This window comes from Dermacentor variabilis, chromosome 9, assembly GCF_050947875.1.
Source record: "Dermacentor variabilis isolate Ectoservices chromosome 9, ASM5094787v1, whole genome shotgun sequence".
NCBI classification, from domain to species: Eukaryota; Metazoa; Arthropoda; class Arachnida; order Ixodida; family Ixodidae; genus Dermacentor; species Dermacentor variabilis.
In genome coordinates this window covers 16,817,432-16,836,195 of record NC_134576.1, presented here as the reverse complement: position 1 = coordinate 16,836,195, position 18,764 = coordinate 16,817,432, and the positions used below count along the sequence as shown (strand labels likewise).

Genomic DNA, 18,764 nt, shown 5'->3' with positions numbered 1-18,764 from the left:
GACATAGGAGAGCGCTTAACGCCTGCACTGTCAACAACCGGTGTCGCAACACTGTCAGCACTGTCGCAACAACCGCTGCTGCAGCCGCACGGCCGGTTCCCACGGGCTTGGCGTTATAACCCCAGAAGCGCAGGCCATATGCAAAGGCAACCTCTCACGAACCAGTGCTGCAGGCACAATAGCAGTTCTCACGCGTTCGACGTTGTAACCACAGAAGCCCAGACCACGTGCATAGGCGCCGTCGCCACAACCGGTGCTGCAGCCGGACCAGGAGCTCCCACACGCGTGGCGTTATAACCAGAGAAGCGCGGGCACGTGCATAGGTGCCATCGCAACAACCGGTGTTGCAACTGCGCCAGAAGTTCTGACACGCGTGGCGTTATAACTTTCCAGTACTCGACAATAGTCGAGTGGGTCGAAAGGCGCTCTTCCGCTGAGTCGCCGCCTGTGGAAAAAGAGTGCGAAGCCGCTGCGAGCGAACTGGATTCGGGCCGAGACGTGCGTCGTGGCATATCCAACATTAGACAGTTTTAGTTGCGCGTAGGTAGAGGGTTCACGTACGCAAAAGTGAAAAGCCTACGTACCTTACGTGCACGCCATCTGAAATGCCTTTAGCTACACGTACGCGACGCACGCCAAGAGGGACCCCGTAGCTCCATCTATCGGGAAATGGGAACACGGCGGTAGCCAATGCAGTCCTGTCGCCGTGTTTCGATGCGAGCCGTCTGCGCGCGCGCGGCCTGCTATCGCTTGTTCGTGACCTTGCGGAACTCCCGCGCGAAGCTGTCTACGTGCGCAAGAAACGCACGCAAAGAATTGAATCTCACGTACGTCCGTGAGACCAGCGCGCGGCCGCTACGTTCTACGCATGCGCACTTCTCACACGTAGAAGCTCTACGTACGCAAAGCCTCCACGTACATGTAACGAAAGCTGTCTATTATTTCGTTGCGGGGGCTGATTGCTCCGTATGCTATTATGATGATACTCTATCCCAACTGTAAATTTATATCGACACCTTCTCACTGCGTATACGTGTTTGAGGCACAGGTTGTACAACATGACGTCTTCAATTTTACTTTTGTTGTCAAGTGCGTCGTCTTCTCGTGAGACCGCGTTCGCTGTGCGCACGCGGTGGACGACCAGATTTTTACGCGAATATCTGTGCAGTAAAATTATTTATGGTTTCACTTGCTTTAGCGCGCACGCGTCTCTTGTCGGCCGGTACCAGTTGCAGATTTAGCTGCGTAATCTGCTATTTTGAGCACGGTTTCTAAAAGTAAGGCGTAATTTTGGCACAGAATCTGCCTTTTTGCAACGTGAAGCTGCGTAAGAAACTTTTATTTAAATTTCACGTGGTAATGAAGCTGAAGAAAACAGCGATGCTGTGAATGATGAAACTAGCGTTACCTTGGGCGAACCTGTGCCCTCAAAAACAGGCTACATTCAAAGAACAACGAAAGCAACGAACATAGTCGGCGATCATCGAAAATGTCTTCAGCGTTTCAAGTGCGTTGGCTTTCACACATCAGTCATCGACGGTTTCAGAATAATCGCTGGTGCTCTCGTGTCTTACACAAAGTTCGACACCATTCGCGTCGCGGATACATAAAATCAGATTAGACAAGGCTTTAGTGACAACACACAGCTGATAAAACCATCGATTGCATTCCAGAAACTTCCGATACGTGCAGGCGCGTCCTGCGCTGTGCGATAACATTTGTTAGGCGGTGAAACGTGGTGACCCGATAAAGATAAAGAATTACAGGTGTCAATACCCCCTTCTTAGACAGCATCGTCCCGATGCTGCAAACACACAAGCCATGAAGAAACCACACGTAGTAAAGAAACGACAAAATAACGAAGTTCGTCAGCGCGCGTAGAAGGGCTTAATATGCACCACGCTATTTCAGATCGTGCACGGCGCCGCTGTGCTTGCGAAATGAAGCTTGGTACGACCTCGTAGTCCAGCGTTCCATTACGTAGGATGATATTGTAGCGTCCAAAATAGCATCGCAATAGTTTCTCACTGAGTCCTCATCGGCGCATCGGGGTCCAAACGCAAACACTGTCGCCGGGATGGTATTGCAATGAGCGGCGTCCAAGATTGTAGTGTCGGCTGTCGGCCCTCTGCTGGTTTTTGATGCTCAGGCGGGCGAGCTGCCGGGCTTCTTCGGCGCGATGGGGATAGGTAGCGACGTCAAGATTCTCTTTGTCGGTGACACGGTAGCATGGCGCTGAGAGTCGTCGTCGAGTTCATTTCGTAAACGAGATTGAACTGCGTGGTCTGTGTTGTTTCTTGCACTGCCGTTTTGTAAGCGAAGAGGACGTTGAGCAAGACGGCGTCCTACGTCTCTTGTTTGACGTCGAGGTACATTGCTAGGATGTCGGCGAGAGTCCTGATTAGCCGCTCTGTGAAACTATTCGTCTGCGGGTGGCAGTCGGTTGTCCTTCTGTGGCTTGCCTGGCTGTACTGCACAATGACTTGGGTGAGCTCTGCTGTGAACGCCGTTCCTCTGTCGGGGATGAGGACCTCTGGGACACCGTGACGTAGCATGATGTTCTCAACGAAGAATTTCGCCACTTCTGCTGCACTACCTTTCGGCAGAGCTTTCGTTTCAGCGAAGTGGGTGAGGTAGTCCTTCGACACGACGATCCCCTTCTTTCCAAATGTTGTGACCAGAAAGGTCCCAAATATTCCGTCTCTATCCGCTGAAATAGTCGGCGAGGTCGCTAGAGCCGCTGTAGTAATTCCGCTGGCATCGTAGGCAGTGTCTTGCGTCGCAGGTGGTGACGGGAAGCCCTGACATACCGGGCGACATCGGCGGTCAGGCGCGGCCAGTATTACTTCTCTCCTATTCTTGCAAGTGTACGGAACAACCAAAGGTTCCCGACTGTCCGATCGTCGTGCAGGGTATGCAGGACCTCAGGCCGAAGTGTTTCAGGCACAGCGAGGATGTAGTTTGCACGGGCTGGGAAAGGTTCTTCACCAGGACGTAATTTCGCAAAATGAGGGAAGGCAACTTGAACATAAATATCTTCGGGACAAAATTCGTCTTAGCTTTCCAGTACTCAGAGACACTTCTTAGCTCGGGGTACACTCGCTTCTGCACGGGAAACTCGACTGTGCTTATTGCTGTTAAAAAGGCATCGTCGTTTCGGTCATCTTTGGGCGGTGGTTCCAAGGGACCGCGAGACAGGCAGTCGGCATCAGCGTGTTTTGCACCGGACTTGTAAAACACAGTGATATCACATTCTTCTAGTCTGAGGCTCCACCGCGCCAGCCATACCGAAGGGTCCTTCAAGTTCGCTAGCCAACACAACGAGTGATGGTCGCTAACGACTCTGAATCGCCTGCCATATAGGTAGGGGCGAAATTTTGCTGTAGCCCAAACGATGGGGAGGCATTCCTTTTCGGTCGTAGCATAGTTGCCTTCCGCTTTTTGCAGCGAGAGGCTAGCGTAAGCCATCACCCGTTCAAGTCTGTCTTTCCTCTGGACTAGTATGGCACCGAGGTCTAGGCTACTGACGTCAGTGTGGATTTCCATATTGGCGTGGTCGCCGAAGTGCGCAATTACCGGTGGAGACTACATGCGCCGTCTGAGTTCTTGAAACGCATCGGCCTACGGCGTTTCCCACTTGAACTTAACATCAGATTTAGCTAGATGTGTGACCGTCGCAGCGATGCCTAAAAAGCCCCTGTAGCCAAAGCCCCTGTAGTAGGCGCACATGACAAGAAAACTTCGCACTGCATTCTTGTTCACGGACTGCTGGAACTTTGCATTGGCAGCTGTCTTGTGTGGGTCGGGGCGTGCTCCAGAATTGATAATGACGTCTCCCAAGAACAGCAGCTCTTCGTACGCAAAGTGACGCTTGTCCGGTTTCAAAGTGGGCCCGCACGTCCTGATTGTCTTTAGTACTGCTTCAAAGCGTCTCAAGTGCTCTCCGAAACTTGCACAAAAAGCGACGACGTCATCCATGTAAACAAGACAGGTCCGCCACTTCAATCCTGCTAACACGGTGTCCATGACGCGCTGGAAGGTTGCACGCGGCGAGCACAGTCCGAATGGCATGACCTTGAACTCGTAGAGGCAGTATTTTCGCGATCTCTCTCGTCGATTTCTATTTACGAGTAACCAGACTTGAGATCCGTCGACGAGAAATATTTAGCGTCGCAAAGCCGCTCCAATGTGTCATCTATCCGTGGTAGGGGGTACACGTCCTTGATGATATTGTTCAGTCGGCGGTAATCGTCGCAAAAACCTAGGCTTCCGTCATTTTTCTTCACCAAGACTACAGCAGATGCTCGCCTGCTTTTTTAAAGCTGGATGATATCGTCAGGCAGGATTTGGTCGACTTGATGCCTTATAGAATCACGTTCTCGCGTTGAAACACGGTATGGGCTCTGGCAGAGTCGCCTAGCACACTTTTCAGTTATTATGCGATGCTTTGCAAGTGGTGTTTCTCGAAGCCTCAAGGACGTCAAAAAGCAGTATTTGTGTCGTCGGAGAAGGCCTTTTGAGCTGTTCCTGATTACTGATGTGGAGACCTAGATTGATGTGGAAGCCTGATTCGGGAACTATGGTCGTCGAGGTAGATACCGCAGAATCCGAGAGGACAAACGCATTGCTGCTTTCCAGCATTTCCTCGATGTATGCGATCCTCGTGCCCTTAATGCTGCGCTTTAACTCCTGGCTGGAGTTTGTCAGCAACACGTTTTTCGTCCTTGCAGTCGAGCGATCCCTCTTGCGACGCAAATTTCTCGGTCAAACACAAGACGTTGGTCACCCTCGATGTCGCCTTCTACGTCTGCAGATATTTAGGTGCCGTCGGAAATGACAATCAAGGCACGGTCACTACGAGATCTCCGGCAGTATCCCTTGACCTTTGGATTGCGTTATCGACTTCGACTTCAGGTCCACGACTGCGCCATGTTGCTTCAAGAAGTACATGCCGAGAATTATGTCACGCGTACACTGGTGGAGGATGACAAAGGTGGCAAAGTAGGTGCGGTCATCAATGGTAATTCTGGTCGTGCATATTCGAATTGGTATTATCAGGTGTCCTCCACCCAGCCGGATTTTAAGGCCTTTCCATACAGTCTTAAATTTCTTCAAATGGGAGGCAAAGGGCCCACTCCTCACGGAGTAGTCGACTCATGTGTCCAATAAGGCAGGGGCTGCGTGGTCATCGAGAAGCACGTCGAAGTTGGCGGTTCGTTGTCTTGCGTCGCTGGTAGGCCTTGGCGTCGGATCGCGGCTGTGCCGTGTTGACGTGTGGCGGGAACGTCGCGTCGTCAGGTCTTTGTTTTTCGGCGTATTCCTTGCTTCTAGGCTTCATCGGGATGGCGACGTCTCATTCATATGTCGCCGAGAGGGACTTTTCGGCTTCTTCGTCGGTGGCGGAAAATTTTCGTCAGTTCGACGAACAGCTACCGCACCTCCATCGGTTGCTGCTTTTAGTTTTCCGGATATCGGCTCTCAAATCGGCCCCAGGCTGGGCTAGTATATGGTCTGCACTGCGCCGACAGGTAGCGGCGTGGTGACGGCGAACGTGAGGGCTCTACTGAGTGGCGGTGAGGTAGTCCGCTACTGCAGCGGATGTCATTGCTTCAGGCGTGTCCTGTGGCGATTCTCGCTGCCCTTAGGGAAGTTCCAGTGACCGCTGGATTTCTGCTCTCACGATGTCAGCGACGGAGGCAACCTGAGGCTGGGATCTTGGACACATCATCTGAAGCTCCTCTCGCGCGACCTCTTTGGTGGTCTCGCGCAGGTAGTCGGTGCCAAATGATTGAATTTCGGCGTAGTTTGCTGGTATTGCACAGTGCAGTAATTGCCGTTTTCGCATTTTCACAATTTTCTCGATGCTCATGGTGTGGCGAAGAAAGTGGCGAAGAAAGAACCGGCTTGACACAATGCATGAGTAGGCGAACTTTTTCCTCCTTGGTCATTTAAGTGTCGGCGTGGCGGAATATACAGCTCATTTCTTCTGTAAATATAGCAAAGTGCTCGTTTGGCAGCTGCACTCGTGGTTTGAATACAACTTCGGCTCTTTCTATCCGGCCAACGCTTCTGAAGTCCTCTCCTCACGAAGTTAGTGCGTAACGATTCCCACGTTCTAAGTGTGGACTCCCGGTTTTCAAACCATGCCCTCGCAGCATCTTCCAAGAAGTACACATGACGCAGCTCAACCACACAAGTCCAGTTCTTGAAGCCTGAGATTCTTTTCTATGTCTCCAGCGACCTTTCTGGATCTTCAGTTGATAATCCATGGAAGGTTGGTGGGTCCCGAGGTTGTTTCAGCAGTATAGGGGACGTTAAAGCGAAGCTGAAAGCTCTTCTAGAAAAAATGATTGAAGAGCAGTACGCCATGGTTTTCAACCCTCTGAATTCGGATATCGCATCGAAATTGAGCGAAAGAAAGCGCAAACATATTTTATTTCGACGCAAAGTGCAGCAGCAGACACGCCCAGCTCGCGCGCCTCGTTTCCGCCTGTGATTGGTCGGGCGCCTCGTGACGTCAACAATGGTGTTCGTCCGGACCGACTGCTGCCGCTACACACGAAGCACGGCGCAATGTAGTTTGGTGGTGTTTTGCTGAGACGGTCATGGAAATTTTCGAGAGCTTGCGTTTCTCTGAGGAGTTCTGCGTTAAGTCCAAATTCTACGAGAGCGATGTTGCCCGCGACGGTGACGGGCGACGGCTTCGAGCGACAAAACGGGCCGTCACTTGAACAAATCGCTCGGTGTCGTCGCTCGATCGCTCGTTTCTAGAAATCTAGAACTTGTCGCTCGTAGCCCGGAAATGCTACGGGCGACTAGCCAATTGTGCGAAGCCGAAACTGGATGTACATAACTCAAACACTACTATTTGTCGCACGGAAAGAGCAAGCTATTGAATTTTACACGTGCAAGAATAAGAACCTAGTGCAAGACCTTCAGAAATATTGTGTGCTCCTTCTTCAGTAAAATACATCAACTTAAATTGATAAAGCATGCGTCACGCTAGTTTCGGCGCGTGTAATGCTGCCCTCATACCGGGAAGTCGTCGCTCAAAGCCGTCGTCGTTCGCGTGGAGTTCAGCTTGCAGACGACGAGTGAACGCGACAGCCATCGCCTCGCTTGTAGCGCTGTCGCTGTCGCGTCCAAGATCACTTGTAAGGGGTTTATACTTGTACATACTACACGTACGTACATACTTGTACATACTACATGTACGAGCCGATTGCGAAGAGCCGTCCTCTCCAAGAAGAAAAAAATGCTGGTGCAAGCACTGCTTTCCACGCGAACGAAGGCGAAGTGTTAGCATCTCCTTGTGTTGGAAATCTTCTTTGGCGAGTAGGTTCTTGCTAATCTTCATTCAGCGTTCCAGTGAGTACGTTTCCGGGCAAACAACTGTAGCGTTATGTTCCTGCATGCCTCCTCGTAGAACGCAAGCGGTGATGCATCTTCAGCATTTGTGCGCTGCCCCAAAGCTGTCGGCAATCTACACAGACTGTTTAAACGCGGGAAAAGTTTACCGGCTGTTGTAGCACGCGCAGTATAGAACCTTCATCAGCGCGCCATCCGCACGCTACTCGTAGCCGGCGAATTCCGTCGGCTACGTGAGATGGCCGGCATCTTATGTGTGCGAGAGAAGGGGGAGCGCGAGCAGGCTTTCGAACACATGCTAACTTTACGCTTGCACTGCGTTATGGTAGCAGCATGCATGCTGTTTCACAACACACGTGCGAATAGAAAATTCGCGGTGCTTGGCGATGAAACCTGCGTCAAAGGTGGGCGATAAACATGCACCTTCCGTTCAGCGTGCTATTTTTTTTTAGGAGAACCGAAAGCACGCATTATTGATAAACTCCGGCAGTAATCGTCACGGAAGTGGTTAGAGCACAACACTTGTTCTTGAGCGCTTGAAGTTGTGTCGCTTCACAGCAGCCTCCTAATTAGCTGAAAGCTTCTTGTCTTACAAGAACTAATGGAACATTGGAACATCGTCGCGGCCGCTGGTGTTCGTGCAAGCGTAGGCTGCACAGAGCGCCGGCATGATCGGCCTACAAGTTCAATTGATGCTGCGCACGTCAACTACCACACCTATATACACACAAATAAGGGAATGTAGGGTCGAGCGAAGAAGATTAGGATGGCACGCACGCAGAAATAAGCCTGGTCAGGCACGTTCGCGGAGACTGCGAAGGAGCGGAACACCAGTGTTGACGTCACTAAGCCGCGGTTTCCGGTCTCCGCTCGCATAGTCAGCGTCAGCAGCAGCGCGCGGCGCTGGACGGGGGGCGTAGCTACAGCGCAATTTTAACCGACGATTGCGTCGCTCCTAAGTGAAAAATCACCTCAAAAATTTTACCTTCATGGTTTATAAGGTTCCGGCATCCGTATATGAGCGTCTAATTGAATTCGACAGACTCTTCAGCTTCCCTTTAAGGCTGCCATTGTTGTTATTGACTTGGGCTTGGTCCCTTTGGTCTTCTCGGAAAGAGGTCCGTATTCCAGTAGTAGTCCTTGCTTCCTACGGCTAGCTCGCTGGCCCTTGGCTAAGTTGGTGTTCTCCTCGCGTTTCGAGCTGGGATCGTGGCTTTGCGGGCGCGTTCGATACATGAACACACGATCACATCTTCCAGCTGTCACGTGGTAGTGATGGTGAAGAAAGCAACAAAAGTGTGACTGGTAAAGCTAGCATTTTATTGGGCGAACCTGTCCCTTAAAAACAAGCTACACTCAAAGCATAACGATAGCGGTAAATATAGTCGGCGAACTTCGAAAGTCCAATCAGCGGGTCAAGCGCGTCGTCTTGTGTACATCAGTCATTGAAGTTTCCAGAGTAATCGCTGGTGCCCCCCGTGTCTTCCAGATAGTTCTACACCATTCGGGTCACTCATACATGAAATCCGATTACGCAATGTTCGGTAACAACGGACAGCAGATAGATCCATCGATAACATTCGAGAAACTTCCGATACAGGCAGGTGCGTCCTGCGCTGTGCGTTAAGATTTGTTAGGCGGTGAAACGTGGTTACCCGATGAAGATAAACTTCCATATCGTGTCATTTTCACGCGCTTCTTGTTGGTGGAGTAATAATCAGCGACAATGTTCAAAGATAACAATAATAAAGTGAAATATACCACTTATTTTCGTGGCCCGAAAAGATGCAGATGACCAATTAACTTGTAGGCAAAGCAAGGATAAATATAAATCTATATCCACGGCACATATGTAAGAGGAAAATGATCAAATATTCTAAATGCACTGATCGAAAAAATGAAAACTCCTGACCGTAATCAGCTGGTTTCGTTAAAAGCAGCACCAGCCCCAGGTGAACCCGTCAACTTTCGGAGAAAAGTTATCAAAGCAATCATTGGACGGTAATACTAACAAAAGTGCTAAGTAAAAATATTGCCTAATAACTCAAATCGAATCGGCGAGATCGGGAAGCCTCTACGGATGTAATCTCCGTGGTGCGTCTGTCCATATCCTTCAACGTGCCAGCAGGCGAAATGAAGTAGAAACATGTAGTCTAATTGAATGGTATTCGGTATTAAGGTCGTGTCTCCTTCAGGATTCACTATAAAAAAATATCAAATAACTTCTATTCGAATTTAATCCGTAACAACACTTTCGAAGACTGGAAGGTGAAGTACCGATGCGTGTGAGGGCACTTATTCCGATTGATTGTGCTGTTGGAGAGTCGGGGCTGTTACGCAAAAGCGCACCAGTGCCCGAGAGAATTGACACACGGTTGCTAATCGGTTCTGCTAAACAAGTTCCTACCTGTCATTCAATATAAACGCCTTGTTTTGGGGCAGCTTGTTATTCTGCTAACTTGATGTAGGAAAGTAAAACTTTTTTTGTCAGTCATATCTGCAACCCATTAAAGCTGGTTGTCCAATGTGGTACCACACTTTTCTTTAACGAAGACAGCCGATCTACCAATATTTTTACGTGCATGCGAGGCATGCCGTCCCTTGAATTGCTTCATTATTGTCCCCGTGATAAAGCACCGTATACCTGGAAGCAGCCGTCCATAATACAGACGCTGCTTAGTTGAGCGGACATACAGTACGGAGTGGCATTACATTTATGCATGAAATATAAGACCATAGGAAAAAGCCAGAGGACGCAGCAACCTCATTTTTAAATTTTTTAACGAAATGGTGGCGTTTTACGTCTGGCGGTGAGATTATGAAGCACGTTGTTCAGTTCACACCACCTAGAGTTTTTTAATGTAACCAAAACAAATTTAAATTATATAATTAAATTATGGAGTTTTACGTGCCACAACCACTTTCTGATTATGAGGCACGCCGTAGTGGAGGACTCCAGAAATTTCCACCACCTGGGGTTCTTTAACGTGCACCTAAATCTAAGTACACGGGTGTTTTCGCATTTCGCCCCCATAGAATAACCTAAACATAAGTGCACCAGTGTTTTCCATTTAGCTTCCATCGAAATCCGCGATCCGGCGTGAACCCGCGAGCTCAAGTTTAACAACGCAACGCCATATGAACTTTGTAGCCTCTAGTCAGGCTACTGCGTGGCTTTTCACCATTTTTTTTTTGTTGTTGTTAAGTGTCGGCTGAACAAAAATTTTCAGATTGGTCACGAGCCAAAGATCAGCATATATTATGGCTACCTAAAACTGTTTTCGGCGCCCGAGATCCGATCGCAATAAAAGAAACCGTACCAATTACTCCGCATTCTGTAAGGCGGGGAAGAGTGAAACAGGAACGGAATGTTACGTTGCAGTTTTATTTTTTATTTTTTCTAAAGAATACTTCCCGTAAATCTGAGTACAGGGCGCCGGACGGGCAGGGGCGTTTTATTTGTTTGAAGCGGCAAGCTGGAACTTTACATATGTTTTTCCATCTGCGTTTCGCCAGACCTACTGATAAAACTATATGCGAAAAAATACACAAGAGAGAAACATGGTGCCTGAAGAACAAGAAAAATATTTGTTTTTGCAAAGAGCAAAATACAAGATCAACGCGTTTCTAAGCGCAAGGGCAGGGATACCTAAAGCCCCTTCAACTTCGTAAAGCAGTGACACTCTCCTGCTCCGCCTTCACTCCTCCTCGTTTCTCCTCTCTTTCACGCTCCCTCCTCGACCGCGGCGCCACATACGCTGTTCGAGCGTAGCAACGGCGGCAACATGCGCTCCTCGCCACTCCGTAGTCAACTCGTAGACGCTTCTCAGGCAAAAATGGCGCTGATGCACGGCGCAAGGGCCCACGTGATGCTATTAGGCCAATAGCGACGCGGCGTCGGCCTCGACCAAAGCGCTTGAGGAGGAGGCGGCATTCTTCAAAGCGTGGCACTACTTTACGAAGATAAAGGGGTTTTAGGGAGACCAATTGTCGTGTAGAAAAACGGGGGCCAAACAAGCTGCCGTGGGGGAGGGGGGGGAGCACAAAGGGCGAGGATGAGACGACGAGTTCGCGCGTCGGCATCAGAGTTCAAAGAGTGGCGGTAATTTAAAATTACCACGGGACTTTATGCCAAGAGAGGGCACATTGCACGCGATCGCGCCGACGTCAGATCGCTTACAGGAAGCTCATGGTAGACCCCGCCATCAAGCACTTTCGTGGTAAAACGCAAACAGCAGTTTATGCTAATGCACACAGTGAAACGTCGACGCAGTGAAGTCTCGAGGACGAAGTTGATGATTGTCGAGGGAAGAATGCGGATTACAGATGCATAATAAAAGAGGAGGACGACAGACCCGAAATACACGGACATTTTCCTGGTTTCATTACTGCCTCCGTGGCTGGAGTTCGCACAAGTGTTATTGCCCGAAAATGGTCCTGCGTGCACGTGGTACGTGGCGTGAAGCAGTGTCTCTTCGGGAACACAGCAGCAGCCATGATCAAAATAGTCTGAGAAATTTCGCTAACTGCGCTTAGTAATAAAAATCTTACAACTCCTATGATATTTTTTCTCGCAGACAGACGATTCTTCAAAGAGTATTCGCGGCCGTCCAGCGACACTTTGGACTAATGGAAGCAAGTTTAGGGATATATTCGTTTATTAGGACAAAGTAGCATACATCTACTGGCGGAGGCTGATTATCCGCTCGCTCACTTCCTTCTCCTCATTTCTACGCACTCTTAAATACTATTACCAATTGGGGCGGTACCGTTATTTGAGGTCTCCACGCTGACATTCTACAATCAGTTATTTTTCAAGTAGGTGAGAGCATCAACAATCCACACTGTGACGGCCCCCTCTTTAGTGCGGCTTCAACGAGAGAAAGCCCGACATCACTTATACGAATTTCACGTGGCTCTATTTCTAGAGGTTCGTAAACCTCGGTACAGCTGGCCCGGTGCAACGGCACACCCTGGCGTACACATAAACCGCTCTGCAAGCCACAAACCACGGAAATGCTGCGGAATCGTACTCGCGCGCGAAGTTGCCACCAGAGGTCTTCCGTTAGATACACATACTAGACGGCGTAAACTATGTGCTTCCCACACCCCGACGGGAATGCTGGCACCCGCGGCAGTGTCAGTTTTTGTGTTAGCCCACAAGAGCGCGCCAATACGTCACTGAGCGATATGCGGTAAGGTGGCTGCTTGGCCTCTCATTACGTGCGCTTGTCTGTAAAGTGTCTATATATATATTGGACACCACAGTGGAAGTGCACCATCCCCTTCGGTCCCCGTCCGGACAGAGAAGAGCTCTTTTAAGCCCGCAAATGACCGTTTGGCTGCGAAGGAATAAACAACCTGCACGAGTGTCAGGCAGGGTGCCCCTGGCTTCTAACGGAGTGGCGTTCAATGCATGCATGCTTATGCAGGCATGCATGCATATCTCAGCTAACTTAACTTCCGAACAGAATGTTTCATAACAGGGCTGCCCAAGTTGTTTTGAAGAAGTTTGAAGTAAGTAAGTAATGTAAGTAAGTTAGTCATTTTATTTATTTATTTTATTTACAAAATACTGCAGGCCCAAGCTAGGGCCCATGCAGGAGGGGTAAAAAAAAAGATTTACACAAGCACTGGCAGAACATCAACCTGAAATCATGATAAATCATGAAGAGAGAAAAAAAATAATATATACATAAAGATGACACATAAATGAGCACCTTATGGCCGTGAAAACAATTATGAACATTGAAACTTTAGGAAAAACAGTCCTTTGCAAGAAAAAACAAGAAAAGCGCTTCACATTATGACGTCAATGCCTCGAATGAGTCACTGTTTTGAAGCATACATAGCGGCAAAGCGTTGCACTCTGTAATCGTTCGTGGAAAAAATGAAACCTGAATTAATTAAGTAAGTGCTTTATTTCCCATAAACAACATACATTTGAATATTGACAGGTCTGGAGGTAAATAGCTGCGTCAGCAGTTTCACTAAGTCCTAAAGCACGTTTTATTGCAGCTGGAGGGGGAACAACCGGGCATGAGGAATGGTAACAATAAAGGAGAATAAAAAGAATAAAAATAATGCAAACTAAACAAACATAAAGAATGATAAACCAAAGCAAGTTATTTAGCTTACATATTATCACAAAATCAGCAGTATGAAGAAGAAAAAGGCGGTGCTCAGATCAGTTGTGTCCAAATAACAGATGACGCAGCAAAACTAATATTCGGATCAACAAGTACAGAGTATTAAGTATAAAACCAGCGCTAGCAGCAATATTAATTATGCAGGCTAGATAACGAAGACTGTAAAACATCAATATCATATGCGATCAGTGTGTTGAGTAGGACAGGCGGCGTATAATAAACGATTCGCGTTCCAGAATTAGTGCGCGGAGATCGTGTTTGATAATGGGGTAAGCTTAAGGTTAGCTATGGAACATATAAAACAGGTATTCGATTTACACTCATTACCTTTTGCATGGACTAACCTGTAATTGTCTAAACTATGAAATTTGTGTATTTTCAGTTCTTGGAACACAAGTTCCCTTGGGGAGTCCCATGGTACATCGCACATCACACGGATATTTTTTTTTCGGAATGATGAATAATCTACCTAGATGTGTGACAGATGTGGCACCCCAGACAAGGCAGCAATAATTCAGATGAGTGATGAAAAGAGAGTTATATATATAAGCATTTTCACATTGCATGGAATGTACCGAAGGGGGAAAAAAACCAGTCCAACTATCTGTGAAAGTTTAGTGACAAGTGATATGTGATTCCCCATGTACTTCAACCCTTTCATAGCTCCGAATCTTGTCACTGAATGCACGCAGTATGGTTAATAAGGTAACAGAGTTAGAATACGTGTTGCTCGCAGAGACCCCTCATGTGCTAGTAGTAAGCGAAACATGGTTGAACAGCAATGTACCTAGTCAATGTATAGCGCCAACAAACTACTGAATGTTTAGATGGGATAGAGACACTCGCGGTGGAGGCGTTGCGATTATTATTAAACATCACATTGATGTTGTAATGATTGAATGTATCATTCCTGAGACAGTATGGTGCAAAATTACTTACGCGAACACTGTATATCTTGTTGGCGCAATATATAGGCCACCTGCCACTGCACCCGAGTTTTTAGATAAGCTGAATGATTTCCTATGTAATCATTTGGACCGTAACACCAGACTAATAATGACCGGGGACTTTAATCTACCTAATATTAACTGGGACAGTCTACTACCTGGGCTCGTAGAAATTTCTAGTAGCGAAAAGCTGCTTCAAATAATGATCTCGCACAATCTAAAGCAAATTGTGAAAGAAAACACGAGGGTAACGCCTGAATCTCAATCATTGTTGGACTTGGTGTTTCTTTCGAATAAAATAGGCGACTATACAGTGTCTGTGGAAGATGGTCTGTCAGATCATAAGATGGTTCTTGTACACATAGTGTCCAGCGCAAGCACTCGCTCCCGGCCGTTGATACCTGTGAAAGTTAAGGACTATAGTCGGGAAGACGACACGTCTATTCTCGATTTTTTAGAATTATCATCTAATCAATTTGAACTTGTCTGCGATTGTGAATCGTTTGAGGAACTATGGCAGCGCCTCAAGAAAATTGTAAGACATTGCGTTGATAGTTCCTCCCCCCATCCCAACTCGACTAAAAAATATAAAACGACGGAAGCCTTGGATTAATCGACATATCATTCACATTAAGCGCAAAATAAAGCGCTTACGCAAAAAGCAAGGTATCTCCGCCTAGGTATCGTAATTGCGAAGGGCACTGAAAACGGCTCTGAAGGAATTAAAAGAGCAGTTCTTTAACCAAACATTAAATACTTTTATGAAAAGATCACCACAAAAATTCTGGCTTTATCTGAATGATAAAAAAGATCAAATAACCAAGATCCAAGTTAACAATCTAATACTAACGCAAAAAGCAAATATTGCGAGTCATTTGAATAATTTCTTCCAATCAGTCTTTTCAGCGCCTAGCAGCAATTGCGCAGACGCCTGTCTGCCATCTTCCTTTTCATGTGGGATGGAAAATCTTGTCACTCAGGCAGGCGTGTTTAACCAACTGCTACTTTTAGATTCTAAGAAGGCTAACGGGCTGGATGGAATACCAACCCAATTTATAAAGCGATACGCGGAGTGGGTGTCATTTTTCTTAAATAATATCTTTGTTAAGTCATTGCAAACTCACTCGTTGCCACAAGACTGGCGTTGCGCAGTCATAACTCCTGTTCTTAAAAACGGCAACCCATTGCTAATAAATAACTATCGCCCAGTTTCCCTGACTAGCGTCTGTTGTAAAGTCTTAGAGCATATCATAAGTAAGCATATTCTCGTTTTTCTTGAAAATAACGACTTTTTTTGTCAGCACCAACATGGTTTCCAAAAGGGACTTTCTACAGTAACCCAGCTCGTAGAAACTATTCATGATTTTACTTCAGCTATAGACGCCCAAGAACAAATGGACGTCATCTGCGTAGACTTTGCGGAAGCCTTCGACAAAGTTTCACATAATAAATTACTTTTCAAGTAGCATAAAGCAGGAATAAATGACATTATTCTTAAATGGATTGAAGCCTACCTACACAATCGCAGGCAGGTTGTGCGTGTGGGCGAGTGCTTGTCCCCTGCGTTAGAAGTGCTTTCTGGTGTTCCCCAAGGGTCCGTTTTGGTCCCGTTGCTGTTCTTTGTTTATATTAACGACATTACAGAGATTGTCGAGTTCCCTGTAAAATTGAAGCTTTTTGCGGGCGACTGTTTAATTTATTCTACGGTAACACACATTGACGACCAAATCGGAATTAACCGGTTTCTTCATTCCCTTCACCTTTGGTGTGAAAAATGGGACATGGGAATCAACTACAACAAATCGACTTTTACACATGTTACTAACAAAAAAGTGTGGCACCATTCTTTTATAATATTGCAAAGAACAAACTAAGAAATGTAGATACATTCCAGTATTTAGGGGTCACAATTTCACATAACTTAGACTGGCGTAAACATATCGATAACCTGTGCTCGACGGCTTCACAAAAACTTATTCACTGAAGAAAAAGCTCGAACATGCAACGAAGGATGCCAAATTAATTGCTTATAAAACTCATACCTCCATCTTTAGAATACGCTTGCGTTGTCTGGAGCCCCCACCAAAAAGTTTTAATAGACAAACTAGAAAGAATTCAGAGAATGGCTGCTCGTTTTATTGCTTCAAGGTACCGAAGGACTGACTCGGTAACAACAATTATGCGTTCGTGTGGGCTTGAGTTGCTGGAAACCTGAACGAAGAAAGCCAGACTTAAGATTTCTTTCAGATACTTCAAAGGCTTTTGAAGATAAAAAGGGAAATATATGTCCAGTTGCCTGCAAATCGTGGCGAAAGAATAGACCACAGCAGAGCCGTCAAGCCTTATAACACACGTGTTGATGTTTTTCGCACTTCTTTTTTCCCGGATGTAATTGAAATGTGAATGCCTTACCTGATGTTGTTGTCAATCAGACGGATGTGCATAAATTTGAATGCTTGATTGATATTTTGTATCGTGAGCACCCAGGCTGATGCTATGAAATGTCAAATTTGCATGTGTTGTACTATTTTCCCTCCCTGTAACAACCCTCAAGCGAGGGTTAACAGTAGTAATAAAAAAATGACAACTCCATGGCATAGCGTGGTCAAAATGATCCGTTACCCGCCGTGGTTGCTCAGTGGCTATGGTGTTGGGCTGCTGAGCACGAGGTCGCGGGATCAAATCCCGGCCACGGCGGCCGCATTTCGATGGGGGCGAAATGCGAAAACACCCGTGTACTTAGATTTAGGTGCACGTTAAAGAACCCCAGGTGGTCGAAATTTACGGAGTCCTCCACTACGGCGTGCCTCATAATCAGGAAGTGGTTTTCGCACGTAAAACCCCACAATTTAATTTTAAAAATGAGCCCCTATAAGCTTTTTACTGAGCTCACTAGTTCAATTTTCTCCGAATTAAGTGTGATTTCAGCAGGCAGCGTGGCATTTTTGTTCTTCGCTTGGAATAATAATATGGCTTTATTTTTATTAGTCGACGCCTAGGGCGGCAGGACGACCGCCCCAAGGAACAGATGACCCACGAGGCGCCAGGAAAGCAATCACCATTATTCCTTCGGCGACGCGCTTTTTATGCACTAAGTAGCCAGTCAGGGGGTGGCAAAAAAGAAAAGATATCACGGTAAGAGGGGCAATCTTATCTGCAGGCTCCAACGTAGAATGAGACAGGCACCGCTAATGTCACAGCTCGGCCAAAGCTAACCCATTTCGTAAGGCGCTCAAGAGGATGACGCTTCTTGAACAACTGGAGGTGGGAACATATAGCCAGCGATGGAAACAAGATTGTCCAAGCACAGTACGGACGCGTTTGGCACGATCACATTGTCATTGCGCTTGGAATGGGTGAAGACGCCGAGGTTCATGGTGGCATGCGTAGGCGGGCAAGTTGAGCTAGAGATTGCAGAAAGGGTGAAGAAGGCACTGTGCGTCTTCAGGCTCGAACAAGCCCGTGGAGATGGGCTGGGACGCCAAGGAGAAGGCGACGCTTATAATTAGCACTGCTTGCCGAGTGCCAAAAGGGTGCGGAGCACCTAGTGACAGGGAGTCGAGCGCAGACCTCTGGCGCAGGGTTCATCCCGTCAGCCGGCACGACAGGATCTGATGTGGCTTGGTGAACGAGCGGAACAAACACACCAACTACATGAGAAGCAACCTCGCACCCAAGTTTAGGAAAGCCTGGCAGTTGAATTCCCTGGGAGTGAAGCACATGAAAATTTAACACGAGTATGAAAAGGCTTGCGTCGACTGGCATGCGCGTGAGCAAAATAAAATAAAAAAGACAAGGGAAGGCGGCTAAGGCAGTCAGCATTTGCATGGCGTTTCCCTTTCTTCTGCCGTACTAGAACATCGAAATGTTGAAGTGCTAGACTCCACCTCATCAAACGACCAATATTCGTTTGACGTTTGGTTCAACCACACAAAGGGGGAGTGATCGGTTTCAAAAACAATGGAAGTGCTCGAGAAAACAGCGATGTCATAGATGTAGGGCACAGTGATAGACTCGGTGCCTATGAGCACTTGATTCATTAGTTTCGAAAATATGAATGGTGCGTTCTTGAGGCCCACGGTGAGCAGATGGTGATATGGGCCTATCGCAGTCATGAAAGTGACACGTTTACTGGCGTTCTCTGTGTCACATGCCAGAAGCCGTGTACCAGGTCTAACATAGAAATGTACTGTGCCGCTGAAACTTTCTCGATCAAGGCCTCAGCATTAGGAATGGGAAACATCCTAGTTTTCGTTATTGCATTCAGCTTACGATAGTCAAAGCAGGGTCGGGGTTCCTT

General features: G+C 47.3%; 1 protein-coding gene across 1 annotated transcript in view; it reads right to left on the bottom strand.

The window, feature by feature from the left end:
* The window catches only part of LOC142557967 (uncharacterized), a 164,714-nt gene extending 162,159 nt beyond the window's left edge, over window positions 1–2,555 (bottom strand). The window contains exon 1 of the mRNA XM_075670144.1: window positions 2,463–2,555. Within this exon, the coding sequence (XP_075526259.1) occupies window positions 2,463–2,555 (93 nt within the window). The remainder of the gene's footprint in view (window positions 1–2,462) is intronic.
* Between the last annotated feature and the right edge of the window lie 16,209 nt (window positions 2,556–18,764).